The sequence below is a fragment of the Salarias fasciatus genome, chromosome 7 (assembly GCF_902148845.1).
Source record: "Salarias fasciatus chromosome 7, fSalaFa1.1, whole genome shotgun sequence".
In the NCBI taxonomy this organism is placed as follows: domain Eukaryota; kingdom Metazoa; phylum Chordata; class Actinopteri; order Blenniiformes; family Blenniidae; genus Salarias; species Salarias fasciatus.
In genome coordinates this window covers 7,522,678-7,538,328 of record NC_043751.1, presented here as the reverse complement: position 1 = coordinate 7,538,328, position 15,651 = coordinate 7,522,678, and the positions used below count along the sequence as shown (strand labels likewise).

Here is a 15,651-nt window from a genome sequence, read left to right as displayed (position 1 = left end):
ATTAATTTGGCCTGTGCAGTTTTACACAATATTGCATTGGCCGATGGAGTGACTTTCAATGCGCCGGCGCCACGAGAGGACCCGAACCACTTCTGAAATGTAAATATACTCTAAAGTTTAGCAAATGATTTATTTAATCAGTGATGTGATATACCAGTAGCCTCGAAATAACAAATCAGCAGAAGGGAGCTTAAACACAGACAGTGGACGTTTAGTGAAACATTTTATTTAGACTTCTCTAAATTGTCATTCATTTTGTTCAGTGTATTATCGATGATTGATTCTCTGCAGTCTGGTCACTACTGCCAGAAAAGGGCAGATTTCTGTTTGTCAGTCCAGGATGTCCGCCGTGGCGATGGCCCACCTCGGTCCAGCCGACTGAGGGGCCTGAGTCCCGGCGGTGAATCCACATTTTCACAGCACTATTCGTTTCTGTCACAGAAACACTGTTGAACATCAAAATCTCTTCAGAAATTCTTTAATTGTCTTCATGTTGCAGCTTCAAGCAATATACGTAATCGTCTCGACAGCCGACCACGAGCGAGCGTCCCCACGCCACAGGCGAGGAGAACAGCTCCCCAGGCAGCCTGTGGGCGGCCAGCATCCGTCCGTCCCGTCCATCCAGAACCCAGACGGTGCCGTCTGTAGACGCCAGGCCCACCAAGAGGCCTCGCCGTCCCGCCGCCGGGCCGTCCAGCACGCAGGGAGAGCCGTAGACTTTCCCCGTGGTCTGGAAGCTCCACAGCAGCGCTCCGTCCGAGCCGTCCAGGCAGTACAGGCGGCCGTCGTGGGAGCCGCAGAGCAGGCGCTGCCGGTCGGGGGTGAAGCAGGGCGAGGAGAAGACCGGACCCTCCGTCAGAAACTGCCAGCGCTGCAGAGGAACAGGAGAGAGAAGCACTGAGCTCCTCAGCCGGTTCTGCTCGATGAGCTGAACATATTAAAACTGGACTCATGAAGTCTAATTACTACCACTGAGACACTTTTGAATTATTTTTTAAATGCAATTTTAATTGGTTATGACCATTTTAGCTGTTCTACCACTGATTTTTAGCTTACATTGCTTGTCTGTTTTACTCATTTTGACTATTAGTTCTTTCCTTTTCTCATTGTTTTACTTTTTAATTCATTTTTAAAAGCCATTTCAGCTGTTATTGCCTTATTTCACCAGGTCTTTAGCCATTTTTCGCGCTTCACTTGTTTAACTTACTTTGCTATATTAACTTTTCACCTTTATATACCCTTCATTATTTATTTCAGTTACTTTACCTTCTTCTCCCAGCAATTTCACTATTTTAAGTCAATTTTCCCCCTTTTTACCGTGTGAACTGCTTTATCCCATTTTGGCTGTTTTGCTTTAGTTGAGCCATTTCTTGTAGTTTTTAAGTTTTCGGCATCACTTTCTATTGTTTCTCTAAACCAGTGGTGTTAAACATCTCAGTTCAGGGGCTTGGTGGCTTGACAGGCCTGATTGGAGCCTCTTTCGGGACAGTTCTGGCCCACAAGCCTGATGTTTGGCACCCCGACTCTACACCTACAAATAAAGAAGCAAACCAGCTTTGTTGGTAGTGAAAAAAACTTATTCCTATTTTATCCAGTACTTCTCTTTATTTGTCCCCTTCAGAATGTCAAGCAGCCACTGCAGAGTCGAGCCCTGAGCTGAAACAGTCCAGGTTTAGCTGCTCACCCGTTTCCCCGAGCTGTCAAAGCAGCAGATGTTCCCGTCCACCGAGCCGATCACCACGTGTTCGGAGCAGCAGTTTGGAGATGAGAAGAAGGGAACGTTTCTGCAGTGAGACCACAGAACGTCTCCAGTGTCCTGGAAGAGAAGCCAACCACTGTAGACGCCTGCATTTCCCTGCCGGGTGTTAAAAGTGGAGAGTTCCTTCACTCACCAGGTTGAGACAGAGCAGGCGTCCACCCAGCGACGCCACGTACAGCCGTCTGTGGGCCGGGTGGAGGCGAGGTGACGCAAACACAGCGCCGCCGCCGCAGTGACGCTTCCAAATGCACTGACCAACCTAAAAAAATACAGCATGCAATCATGTTTTCTGCTCAAACTCACGAAAACGTATCTCCTCAAACAGCACTATTGCCTGGTTAGCAGGTAACATGAGTGAAACGTGTGTATGCTTTAATTCTTCAGTTTTTCCTCCATAAAAAAAATGCTATAACCCTTAAATCAGGAGTGTCAAACATGTTTAGGATATCCTGACTGGGCTAGACAGGTAAAATAGTGTCATAATAGGTTTTAAATCCAAACTTCAAAGTTTTTCTTTGTTGTGACCGCCGATTATAAGTGATGGTAATGTCCATATTTTCATAAAAAATTACCAACACTGGTGACAAATTTCAACATGATGTCAATTTTAATGAAACCTTCTGGGTTAAAATGCAGTGAAATAGTCCAAAAAACTTCTATAGCTGCTGCATGATGCATGTTTTTATAGACTTTTAACAGGTAACTTGACGGTTTGGCTGGATTGGAGTATCTTGTTGGTCAGTTTTGGCCCAAAACTCCCCATGAGTCTTTGGCTCAAATCCCTCAAGACTTTGTGTCAATAGAAAACAATACATCGGAGCTCAGATGGAGTTCCACAAGGCTCCATTCTGGAGGCTCTACTACTCATATTTTCATGTCTGCATAAACTTAGATTTCAAAAAACAGACAAAAATCCATGGAAATGACATTAAGACAAATAGTGGGCAACATCAATCACACCCACCTGTGGATTCAGGGCGTAGACATGCCCATCATGTGAGCCCACTATCACCAGGCCGGTGTGAGGATCCACGGCCGGGCTGCTCTTCACAGCGTCTCCTGTCTCAAACGTCCACCGCGTCTCTCCGGATTCAGCGCACAGGAAGTACACGCAGCCATCGTAACAACCTGGGACAAATACAATCAGACTGAATACTGGAGAAAAGATGAATCCCAGATGTTAAAATAATATATTTGGAGGAACTTTGCTGACCTAAAATGACCAGGGTGCCGCAGTGAGACACGGCAGCAGAGGCCTCGATCCGGTCCCCGAGGACTCGCTCCCACAGCAGGCTGCCGTCGGACAGGGCTAACGCCTGGACCCTGTGGGAGTGGGAGCCGATGAACACAGTGGCTCTGGCAGCATCCGTCCCCTGACCTGTCCCGCCTCGGACAAGCAGCACCGGGGAGGCGTCCACACATTTGCCTGTGTCCGAGGACCAGCTGAGACTGAGACCCATGCTGGAATTTCCTGTTCTCGCTGTTTCAGGATGCACGTTTGAATTCACTTCACCCTCCCGGATGTTGAATTCCATCATATCGCCGGCTCGTCTTACGACTTTAAAACCCAGTTTCTGGGTTTCAGTCGAGTCTCTGCGCTCTCTTTTCGTCCGGGTCGCAGACAGAGGATCAGCAGGTCGTTTTCTCGGCTCAGACGGCGACGAATTCTCACGTCGAGTCACTCCGGTGACGAGACGCAGGACGTCAGAGAAGGTCCCGTCCAGGATAACTTCCAGAATGTGAGGTGAGCTCGCTCCAAAAGCGGTGAAGATGTCGTCGGTGAGGCTGAGTGCCTTCAGAGAATCTCCTCCACTGAACAGGAAGTTGGACTCTTCGTTAACGCTCGCCTCTCCAGGCAGACCCAAAGTCTTCTGTTGAGCAACGATTTGAAAACTTCAGAATGCTGGAAACAAAGTGGCCTTGCTTCATTAAGGTAAAGTTACCTGCCACAAAGCCTGAAGACGCTGCTTGAGCTCGCCGGCGTCTCCTGGAGAAGCCTCTGGAGTCCATCTTTCTCTTTCATAGATTTCCATGAGCGCCTTCAAGTCGACTTTGCCTGTCAAACACCGAACATCAATGATCTGACGGTGAAGGAATGAGCTGCTGCCGCCTCTGAAACTCACCGTGAGGATTCAGGCTCAAGGCCGGAACCAGAAGCAGCACGTCAGGAACGCTGTGCGACGGCAGCAGAGCAGACAGCTGCCTCACCATGACCTCCTTCAGGTGGTCTTCTGCTGCGCCCGCCTCCTCCAGGTGGTGTCTGCCGGAGGAGGGAAGGTTCTCCTGGTCAGCTTCTGCACGCTGCTGCCTGGAGGAGATGGGAGCTGCGACCACGAAGGCGATCAGTCGAAAGCCTCGGTGCAGAGCTACAGCACAGGACTCCACCTGCGGCAGACTGAGCATCACCTGGAGGAGCGCAGATTCAGAACCTGTCGTTAGTATTAGTCCGTAGGTTAATATCTCAGACATTGTGTGTTTATTTTGTTCTTTTATTTTCTAGATTCTGTCTGTTTCTCATGTCAATAAAGTTTTCCTCTGACAGCGTTGTCCGTGTGCTGCCTTACCTTTAGTGTTCTTTCACAAACTGGCACTTTGCTTTGTGTATTCCTTCAACATTCAGAACATAAACTTGATTATTTACACCATCTATACACACAAAGGTCGTACTTGCTGCACGCCGTCCAGGTTCACTCGTTTTCCGTGGCGTTTGATCATCCTGTCCCTCCGACCGAGGTAGAACATGTGTGCGTCCTCCACCTTCACCCAGTCGCCGGTGGCTCTCATCGTCCCGGGGACGAGCTTGTCCTCATCACCCAGGAGACACACTCTGTCCTCTCCACCTGCGTTGAAAACAAGACGGTTTAAGCTTCAGTTGGATTCACTGACCTCTTCTTCTTGAGAAGTCTGTCCCACCTATGAACACCTGTCCTTCGCCGTCTGTCACCAGGCAGCCGTCTTCGCCTCTCACCTCCACCACTGTGTCCGTCAGCGGCGTCCCAAGAGGCACAGAAGACAATCTACTGCAGGGTGAGTTAAGCTTCTTAGCTGTTGAACATTATAAAATCCAGAGATGTTAAAAGGAGACCGCTGACCTGCTGCTGGAGCTCAGCAGAGACGGTGGGATTCTGTAGCAGGAGGCCCAGCAGGAAACTTCAGTGACCCCGTAGATGTTGTAAATGTGGGTTTCATTGTCCTGGTGTCTCCAGCTTCTCAGCAGGGCGGGTGACGGGCAGACTTCTCCACCCAGGGCCAGCACTCGCAGCGAGGAGCCGGAGGACAGCACCACCTCTTTCAGGACTCGATGACCGAAGCGCAGCAGCAGAGTGGGCGTGACCTGAAATGGAAACGACCCAATCAGACGAAGAATCCCAGAAAAAACACAGATGATGCTGAGCGGGCGCTCGCCTGGAGGACAGAGGTCTTGTGATCTTTGAACAGGAGCTGAGCCAGTTTATTGGGCATCTTCTTGATTACAGCGGGAACGATAAGGAGCCGAGCGCCGGACGACAGAGCCAGGAAGATGTCCACCACGGAGGGGTCAAAGGTTAAAGGGGAGGCGAGGAAAACCACATCATCTGCACTCATCTGAAACAAAGACCTGAACACAGAACAATAGCTTTCATCTCAACAAATATCCAAACAGCGAGACAATAAAGGAAACAGATATAACCTTACTGACCTCAAATGTAAAATGTTGGGAAGAATGCACTTGTGTGGGACTCTCACGGTTTTTGGAAAACCAGTCGTTCCAGATGTGTGCAGCACATATGCCAAGTCTCTGTGCTTGAAGCCCTTTTCCAGCTCAGTGCTGCGGCTGCCTCCTGCCAGATCTCCGGTTGGTTTCGGTTGCCCCGGGTTGTTCTGGCCCTGCTGCAGCCGTTTGATTCGCACCAGGGTCAGTTTGAACTTTGGCAACTCCAAGAAAACGTCCACTGTCACGTGATTGAAGAGAGCCGTCTTAAATTGCTGGATGGAGTGTGGAAAGATGGGTAACAGCAGGAGAGTTTTGATAGAAAATAGAAAATAATTACTTCATTAATCCCAGAGGAAAGCATTGCTCCAAATGAATAATGCTAATAATGCAAATAAAGCTACATGTCCAAGAAGACAGGATAAAATTAAATAATGCTAAATATTAATTATGTACATATTTTATGGTGATTAATATAATCACACAGAGAATGATATTAACCAAAACACAGCAGACATTATGTCCAGGGAGGAGTTTTAGAGTCTTGCTACCACAAGAAGGAAGGAGCTCCTGGGGCGCTCTGTAGTATACTTGTATGTATTATATGTTTCCGTTCAAATCTTTCCATAACATTCAGCTTGTATGTGAATCACTGGATGAACTACAAGACTTATAACCATGACAACAACATTGCCAAGTCTCAATACAGAACAGTATGTCAAAACAGCTGGCCAGCTGGCAAATTCAGTTTGAATTTTAACAGCTGCCTTCTCCAGGTTTTGATCTGAAGAGCGATCAGACCTCCGGCACAGAGGTGCATTACAATAGGAAATGCGAGTTTTGCGTAGTTTTACACCACTGATACAGATTTAATATTTCTTTAAATCAAATTCATAAAATCAGTCAAAAATTTTCGACCCTTTTATTTTTTGGTAACTGTAGTGCCTCAGCTTCATAAGAGGAAACTGGGAGGTAAAGCTACTGGTACTTGTATTTTTGAAAGCAGAGTCGGATCCTACAGCAGTAGTTAGAAATCTTGCCTCACAGCTGTCAAGTCAGAAGTCCAATTTCCAAATCCTTTCTGTATGGAGTTTGCATGTTCTCCCTGTGTGCATGTGGGTTGCCCCCCACAGTCCAAAACCATGCAATGTGAGTTTGTGTGACGTGTGTTCAAGCCAGGTCGTTTTGTATGAAGTTTGTCAGCTCTCAGTGCACCTGCAAAGACGGATAGATATTCCAACCTGCAGCAGGTGAGACGCCACAGCGCAGTACTTGAGATTTCTGACTGTGGCATAGAGGTTTCCATCAGCTTCTGGGTCCAGTGGAACATAAGCAGCATCAGACTGCAGGATCCTGATGAATAATCGAGTCGTAAACATGATTCATGTAGAACTTACACCAAGCAGGGGGTTGTGTGCGACTTACCCCAGGATCCACACAGGCGTGAGCACATCCTCCCCGCAGTACAGCCCGATCCCTCCCCCGCTTTGAGAGCAGTTGTCGAGCAGAGATTTAGAGAGTTCTCCGGAGAGTTCGTCCAGTTGTCGGTAGGACAGAGACACGGGGATCCCGGGCTGAGAGTCGCCGGCGAAGGTGACAGCCACCCGGTCAGGGTGCAGCGAGGCTGCCGCGGACACCAGCTCCTGCAGGGTCCGTGCAGACATCCTCACCAAGCATTCTGCACAGAAAACCCCCAAATAAAGACAAACAGAGTCAAATAAATCAAATGTTTTCTCATCGTGGAGAAAGTTCTGTTTTGTTTGGCTCGTGTTTGTCGCATACAAATGACGTAGCAGTCATACTTCAAGGGCTAATCTTAAACTCGTAAATGTAGCGTTTAGGATTCAAAAATGTAAAACGTGATCTAGCACAAAATAAAAAAAACTGGTATTGATTTTTATAAGAAAATATAAGTAAATCTGTTTACAATTGTTGATTTTTTTTATCTCTAAAAACCACAGAAAACAATTTTTTTGTAATGATTTGGAATATTTCCCGTTAGGCATTGAAGGCACCATGTACCCCCTGACCAATCGGATTTCAGCATTTTTGAACGCGAGAACTGTCTTTCCTGTTTAAAATCTGAAGCGGTCTTTTCTCTGCTGCAGGAACCAGACAAGCGTTTTTATAACATGTCGGGATTTCTAAGGCGCGGTTTGAGTAAAAATGGATTCGCTTTCCAGCTGTCCCTGAACCGGGTCATAGACAAGGTGTGTTCGGCTCTCGGGTGGAGGTTGTATTGATTAGCATTAGCAGTGAGGCTAGCTAGCGTGGGCTCAAGTTGATTGATAAAATTCGCTTTCCCTAAACTTTCGTGTTTTCTTATTTTCTCATTAGTATTCGGGACTGGACTGCAAAGATGGGGACCTGGAGGTGGACTTGGACGAAAACTTTTCATGTGAGCCTTGTGTCATTGAGACAACTATGTCCCCATCAATGCATTGCTTTCTCAAATAATTGCATTATATTATTTACATTTGTCCACTGAAAGAAACCAAAGGCTCTGCTTTCTAAGAGTCACAGTCTCTTTGTACAAACCTCACTGGACTCAGAGTCTCCCTCTGTATAACTTGTATTATCTGTGTGTGAATGTAATAGCGACTGACGATGAGTAGTTTTTCTTTAAAGGGTTCTGCAATATCAAACTGTACTTTGCAGATAATGATACCACTTTGTCTAATGTGTTTGTCACACAAGTGTTGAAATCTGGAAAGAATTTCATATGGCTGAATGCATAATTCAACCTCTACCTAGATGATCAACATAGATGCTAACAGACAGCCATATTTCCATGTGTACTGTAAGTTTTTATGTAGTATCCATACTTAAAAACATACCTGTTTCTTAAGGCATGCTAGACCCACTGACACAGCGTTGTTTTGGCAGTACCATGTACTGTCTGTATGATTTCTTCTCGCTTTGTTATGTACTTTACAATTTTTTAGGATCTCTTATCTTATGTGTTACATGATCTGTTGAATGTTCTTTTGTCTTTATTTCTCTGATCTTTATATGATTGTTTCACCACTGTGAAGCACTTTGTGCTGATCTGTGAAAGGCGCTATTTAAATAAGTTTTACTTACTTGCTTACTTCGTCAACGTTGGGGAACCTTGATGTTTATGTGTCTCATCTGTTTTAGGTGAAAAACTTATGAAATATGTGAAGAAGGCCAGAAAGAAGCTGGAATCACAGGTTTGTGTTCACATTTGTCATATTTTATTTATAAATGAATGCTAAACTGTAGGAGATTTAGTTAACTGATTTCAGTTTTCAGCATTGTTGTGGTTCTGCTCTACAGTATACATTTGGTATCTCTCTACTCCTCAGAGCGTTTCAGATTTGAGAGAGGAATCATTGACAGGTAAGGAATAACAACATAAATGTCCTTCATGTTGTTTGTGTTTTTGTTTTATGCTTATACTTTTACATGTTTTCAACAGCACAAGAGATGACAGGAGACTTGGTAAGTTCTCATGTTTTCCAAACCTTTTACACAAAGCAGCTTCTAAATGGTCAATTACATCTGTTGTGATTTCTACAGCTGGATCTCACATTTCGGGATCCTGAAGCCGATCTGAATGTTAGTTCAGTCAGCAAGTTGTCTGTGGATGAGAACGGTAAGAAATATGAAAACATGAGGGAGGCATCCTTGAGAGGAGGAAACTGTAATTAACAGTTTGTTGTTTCATCCCTGCAGAGACGACTGGAGTTGAAGTGACACAACTGACAATAAGCTCAGTGGATGAGAGTCTGGAGCGATTGTCCCAGGTAGAGTCTCAGCCCGAGGACCAAGACGAGGACCTGCAGATGTCCCTGAGCAGTCACGGCAGCTCCCTGTCAGACCTCTACCCTGACATGATCGGCCGAATCAAGACAGCCATGCACAAGCAGCATGTCTGCGACGCCGCCGGCGACGTGCTGAAGAGGTACCATCGATTCAGGAAGAAGCCCAAAAGAAACTACATGAATAACACGGTGGTTCTACCGAACACGGCAACAAGAGAGAGGAGTGACAAACAGCGACTGCAAGAGAACTGCAGCAGTCCTGTGAGAAGGCAGATCATGAGTACGGAGGCGAGCCCCAGGGCGCCGCTGCGTGGTGTGCAGCCGTCTCCCAGGAAAGAGAGCAGCGCCTCACGAAGAGCGCAGCACAGACCTATCCTCGCCATGAGTCTGGATTGTCCGTTCCTGACCCTTGATCCCCAAGAGAGCTCACTGAACAAGACTATCACAGTCATGAGACAGTCCCCTACCAGACAGTCCTGCAGTCCTCGCCGTTCCACACAGAGCGCAGCCATGAGCCCGTCGCTTCACCGTAAAGCCTTTCCTTCTCCGGCACGCTCAGTCCAGAGTGCTGGACGATCTGCATACGCACCAGAAACAACTATCTTGAGTGAGAGTTCTGATATCTGCAGCCCTCGAGTCAAACAGAACAGCTCAGATGGAAGGATGATGGCCAACCTCAGCCGCTCGCCTCACACATCCTGCAGAAGCCCCAGACAGGATTCAGTGGACTTTCCCTGGAGAGCCGTCAGGAGGTCCAGCTCGCTCTCTCCCAGTCTGTCTTCCTTTTCACAGAGGCTTACTGTGCAACGATCGAAGGCTTTCACTCAAACCTCCCAGCAGGCACTGGGGCCGTGGCCTCGCTCTCCTCAGCCAGTTCGCTCTCCTGCAGCCGGCCGTCTCCTCTTCGATTCCTCTCTGCAGTGGCTCCCCGCCCCTCTCTCGCCGCAGCAGGTCGACGAGGAGTACAAGAAAATCTTCCACAAGTTCATGTGCCAGAAGAAGTGGGGCGGCGCCCCCGCCTCCCCCTGCTCTCTGTGTGCCGGGACCCCCCAGACCAGCAGAGGACACTCCTCCTCCGTCCTGTCTGCTCTGGCCCTGTCGCCCCACGGCTCCCTTCACAGGAAGCGCCTCAGGGAGTGGGACTCTGGCAGCCGCCGCGAGGCCAAGCACTTCAGGAGAGAGTGCTCCACGCACTCGGACCACAACAGGAAGATGCTGCGGCGCCGCCTCTACCCGCCTGAGTCCGAGTCGCCTCGCTGCAGCCTCGCCTCCAGCTCCAGGAAGCGTGAAGAGTTTCAGAGGTTTGTCTCCACGCGGTCTCGCGTACATCCAGAAGCAGTGATGACTTTGTACTGGCCTCCACCTGCAGCTGATGCTTCTGCTCTGGGTAAGCACAAAATTCAGAAGAGAGTGAATACTTCAATACCAGTTTTTCTGAAGGTTCTTGCCACTTGCTGATACTGAGCACCAGTGACAGTAAATCTCTATATATGCACTCTGTTAAATTACTAAAATTGTGAAATGCATTAAAACAAAGAAATTAAAAACAGCATGAAAAGGAGAATAAAGTCAAAAGTTTATGAAAATGAAGGTAATAAGTGAAATGTGTTTATTGAAAGCCTGAGCAAATAGTAATGTTTTAAGTCCCGATGTAAAGAAGTGAGTCAGCAGGAAGTTTTGTTCCACAGCTGAGGAGGTAGGAACTAAAATGCTTCACCTTGTTTCCTCTGACCCTGGTAACACTCAGTAAACCTCTTCCTGAGGGTCTCAGTGTTTCAGATTCTACTAATAATAAATAGAAGATGTATTCAGGCCCGAGACCTGATCAGATTTTCATTTCTTCCTGAGTTGTTGAAGTCGGTGTTTTTACAATCATCCTTGATGAAGACGTGGTTCACTTCTCCACCTGGTTCCAGTGACACAGCAGTTTGACAGAAAACTCATGTTTTCACCACTTCTCGTTCACTTGCCGTTTACCTCATCTTCAACTTTTCCTTCATTCACAGAAAGCGATGAGGATCAGGAATAATCCAGCTGACCCCAGTGAAGAAACGTGAGATACAGACAGACACACCATGTTTCTCTGTTGTGTTATTGTGAGCTGCGTTTGGTAAACCTTGTAAATGTTGTATTATTTGAATTTTGTGTGGAATGTTGAACCCATTTAGACTTAAATAACTGTCGTGTCCTATTTCCAAATGCATCTGTTGTTTGACGAGTTCCTGAGACATTTAATGTCAGTTTATTGGCAATATTTCAGGTATAATCTTTGCAGTTTTCACTTCTGTGTTGTTGGAGATTATTAATTTTTTTTGTCATCAATAGTTAACAAGGTGAAACCTTAGTTTATTCTTTTAATGTTTTTTAAAAAAAAACAATAGAACTAATAGTTATAGTCAGTTTTACCGATTAAGTTTATTGATAAGAAAAATAAAGCCTGTTCCTTTTCTTGATGAGTTTGTTTCTTCCTGGATATTTGAAAACTTGAAAACAGGAACTAAACTTTGGTTCATTTCGCTCCAGGCAGATGAGTGTTGGAAGAGATCCGCCATGGCAGCTTTTCTCCTGGTCATCTCTGCTTCTCTTTAAAGGACGTGGAGTCGGTGCCGGAGATATCAAACATTTTGGTTCAAAGTTCACCTGCAGCCCAATCTGAAGTGGGTTATTAACAAGACGCAATAATAACCTTTTAAAGTTGAAGTTTTTCCTTTGTTGTACTGCTGAAAATGGCTTCAGTCTCGACAAGAAACCTCCTTCAGTGATACGAAATGCAGTAAAATGTCCCAAAACGTCTCCTTTAGCCTTTTTTTAACTTTACAAACGCTTTGCTGAAATATATTAAAATATCTGTATTCCTTGAAATGTTTATGTTTTGCATTTGTGTTGGAGCCGCTTGCGGCCTGATTTTGGTCCACAGGCCTTAAGCTTGACACCCATGCTCCAGATGCAGTTCAGAAATAGTTTCTACTTTTTCAATTGGAAACAGACAAAGTGTGCCAGATGCGGATCTCCTCTTAAAGAAACAAACAAAACAACTTAGTAGTTTGTCTGGGAAATAAACTTTAGTGTTTTGGGTGTTAAATTACCCAGTACCTCAAAGTGCTGCATCGTGACTGAACACTGTCTCTACTGCAAGTTGTTCTAATCTGAAGAAAAAAAAACAAGACTGGATTTCTTTGAGTGCTTCCTGCGCTACTCCACCACAGTGGGGCGCTATAACACCACGGACTGACTGCAGTTTGAGCGTGAGAACCTTTTGCAGGTGTCTGAAAATGCTTTAAAAAAATCAAATAGCTGTGGATCAATATCAGGACGATATTGAGTTTTTGAGTTTTCCTCGAAATCACTCAGTTAATACAAATTAATAAGCACATTCTGACAGAAATGAACACGTGTCTTTAGTTGTTTTTCTTGGATGAAACAAGTTATTTGATGTTTGCTCCCATTTTTGTGACACATTTTTTTGCACGTCAACCCTGCCATCATTATTCATTATTCATTATTGTCGAATAGCTTTTTTAAGTTGCTAATTGAAGGCATTTTTCTAGGGGCGGCTAAAACGAGGTCTGGGTGCGTCTCTACCTCAGACCCTCTCCAGGCTCTTCACACCATCTGGGGCCTGTTCGTACTTCAGCTGGTGGCCTGCATTAGGAAGCTCTGGAGAGGCTCTTGGTTGTGTCGGATCTGTAGGGAGAGAGGTAGGGGTGAGCAGTAATATGCCTCCTTCATGTTGGCTTAAAGCACCTCCAGTGTTTTGTTGACTGTGGTGAAACAGAATTCTGCTCGGCGGAGGAAGGAAAGGCATGATTAAAGTGGCTGGAGATAAAAAGCAGGGCGTGAGGGTGCAGCCTGCTAACTGCTGAGTGCATCACATCATTACCTGCTTCACCATCAGCGCAGTGAGGACGATCAATACCGACTGCAGGGATGCAACAATTACCTCAATCAATTCACATTTTGTTTAAGAGAAAACATGTTTAATGTCCTTCTTTAGCAGGAAGATAGAAAACATTCATCAGTGCAATGGAGCTCTGAAATCACTAATAATGTAATTTTTGGCCATTTTCAAAGTAATAAAACCAATAATGTCCCAAAATGGTAAAATACTATGTTTTTACAGCTATGATAGGGTTTTTCAGAGTCCATATCAACAGTGAGTGACTGGGAGCACTGTCCTGTTCCTCATGAACCAACTGCACAAAACCTGCAGAATAAAAAAAGAGATTTACTAGAAATGCAGTGCTGTTTATACATTATGTTATTGTATTACATTTTAATAGTTTTAATGCAACTTCAATCGTGTAATCTAATAACTTATTGTTTGAAATGGATAGATCACATATTATCCTATTGGAAAGTTATGACTTTATGGGTTTTATAATACAGCAAGATGCTCAAATTATTGTCCAGTATTGCATTATTCCATTATTGGTTGTTAGAAGCTTCTACAATGTTTCCGTAGTTTGCTGTCTTAAAGTCTTTGAGTTCATTAGTGAACACATTCATTTGCATCTACATTCGACGCCTTTCTGCCACACGACTAAAGACCAGGAGCTTAACCTGCAGCTTTAACACCCAGAGACAGAAAATGTACCCTGTTTTCCTCCCATCATGCAGTGCAAGAGAGGGAAAACTCCACCCCCCCCCCCAATGCTTGCTGGGTTCACAGCTCAAAGCATCCAGTGATTAGCGCTGCTGCTGTTTTGCCTGTTTGGATCTGACTGGCTCTGCAGTGATCCGTGAAAAGCCCCATTCAAGCTGCCGCTCGTGGTCCGGCGGCTGCAGAAAAGCACCAATTTCATTTAATTGCACAAAGATAAGAGTTATAGTGAGTGCAGCGTGATGCACCCCGGTCCCACTGGCATGGCTGAGGCGTGAGTCTCCCACTGCCCCATCACATATTCCTCACTGTCTGGAGCCACTTGGGTTTGTCGTCCCAAACAATAGCGGAGTATTTAAACATTAGTGTTAAATGCTTCCACGGTTCATTCATGCCGAGGAGAGAGACATGGCGGAGGGGCTTCCTGCTGCTCCTGCCGGACGTCACCGTGCGCGATGATTCATGCGGCCACTTTTCTCGGATGAAGATCGGGGGGAACATGACTCACCGTCACAAACGCAGCAGAATAAAGAAGCAGCATCACACTCATTTAAGACGGATGGCGGAATATCAGGCTGTGACGGAGCGCAGCGGGCTTTTAGCTTTGTTTGTTTGTTTGTTTTTCTCTAACTCTGGAAGTTACAGAAGGGGGAACTCAAAGTCATGAAACCATGGCAGATCCAAAGATGAGAATAGTTGGAGTGTATTGTAGATAACTTCACCAGAAGTCACTGGAGGGCTCAAGAAAACAATCGGTGCAGAGGTGATCAAACTTAGATTTATACCTGTAATGAGACAGTTCCTGGACTCTTCCTCTGAGATGGAGAAAATGTCCAAAACCTTCTCTGGAGGCAGTTTCCTGCAGCTCTTGGGTGCGACAACTCTCACTCATTACTACAGCATACAACACAAAAGTTTTGCTGCGTTTTGAATCTTCATTTACCCGAGAGCAGAGCTCAAGGCTACAGAACAAAACTTGGCAACAATGCTCTGAGAGCAACCATTTTGTTTTTATTAGATTAATTTTGTTGTGTTTGATGACATTTTTTTTTAGCATCAGTCCTAAATAGATAAAGATATTGGAATTTGATTGTTTTGTTTTTCTTTTTTTAAATTGTAATTGATGTTTTCATTCTACCTCAATCATTTCAATTAGTTCTTTTCATTCGTTGCCAAAATCTGTTTTATTTATTTTCAAATTCATGGCCTTTTTTTCCTCCAGTTTTTAATAATTTTTCACAGAAACAAACCTTTCATTATTGTTCAGCGTGGCATTTTGCAGTTTGTCAACTTTTTCAATCAGTTGGTTAATCAGAAGCCATTTCTTTTTCCATGTTTATTTTTATTTTTTTTTCTCCAGTGCGTGTGTCAGGCGAGCTCCTGTGCAGAACATGAAGGTTGGAGACATGGTAACCAGGCAACATCTCCAGCCTGCACTGATTATTCGGATTGGGCTACAGCGGAGTCCTTCCTGTTAAACATGGATGTTCCTGCTGCGAGGGGATTTTATCCTACCCAGGAAAAACTTTCAACGCAATATCTCCCAAGATGATGAAAATAAGTTGAAGAAATTTGAAAAAAGGACGTGTCGACCACAGAAAAACTGCAAATCTGATCCTCAGTGACGCCGTCGTGCTGAAACACATCAGACAGTGAAAGGGAGAGCTGCCGAGCTGCATTCTGAAACTGATTTTCCCAAATGAAGAATATCAAAAGGAAAGGAGCAATTTCTTGTTCTCCTCCTCTATCTGTTCTAAGATGCTTCTGCTCGGTAACAAACGTTTGCATTTCTTTTGTGGACAAGACGAGGCCC

General features: G+C 45.3%; 2 protein-coding genes across 3 annotated transcripts; one reads left to right on the top strand and one right to left on the bottom strand.

Annotated features, from left to right (window-relative positions):
- Positions 1-239: 239 nt before the first annotated feature.
- On the bottom strand, positions 240-7,209 carry aasdh (aminoadipate-semialdehyde dehydrogenase). Of its 2 annotated transcripts, none has more exons than XM_030097093.1 (14): positions 6,876-7,209; positions 6,692-6,803; positions 5,439-5,725; positions 5,165-5,357; positions 4,852-5,093; positions 4,673-4,779; positions 4,427-4,599; positions 3,883-4,165; positions 3,703-3,815; positions 2,973-3,630; positions 2,724-2,887; positions 1,893-2,018; positions 1,685-1,816; positions 240-871 (listed from the first exon to the last, which is right to left on the bottom strand). In XM_030097093.1, exons 1-14 carry the CDS (start codon positions 7,112-7,114, stop codon positions 479-481), a joined length of 3,222 nt encoding a protein of 1,073 aa, XP_029952953.1. In that variant the 5' UTR covers positions 7,115-7,209; the 3' UTR covers positions 240-478. The 2 variants fall into 2 exon arrangements, with proteins under 2 accessions (XP_029952953.1, XP_029952954.1); XM_030097094.1 differs by having other exon boundaries at positions 4,673-4,776.
- A 336-nt stretch (positions 7,210-7,545) lies between these two features.
- LOC115392476 (uncharacterized) lies at positions 7,546-15,269 on the top strand. The gene is made up of 9 exons (XM_030097095.1): positions 7,546-7,660; positions 7,788-7,848; positions 8,592-8,644; positions 8,780-8,813; positions 8,893-8,915; positions 8,994-9,069; positions 9,150-10,625; positions 11,245-11,291; positions 15,199-15,269. The coding sequence occupies exons 1-8, from the start codon at positions 7,583-7,585 to the stop codon at positions 11,265-11,267; spliced, it is 1,824 nt and encodes a 607-aa protein (XP_029952955.1). The 5' UTR covers positions 7,546-7,582; the 3' UTR covers positions 11,268-11,291; positions 15,199-15,269.
- The last annotated feature ends 382 nt before the right edge of the window (positions 15,270-15,651 follow it).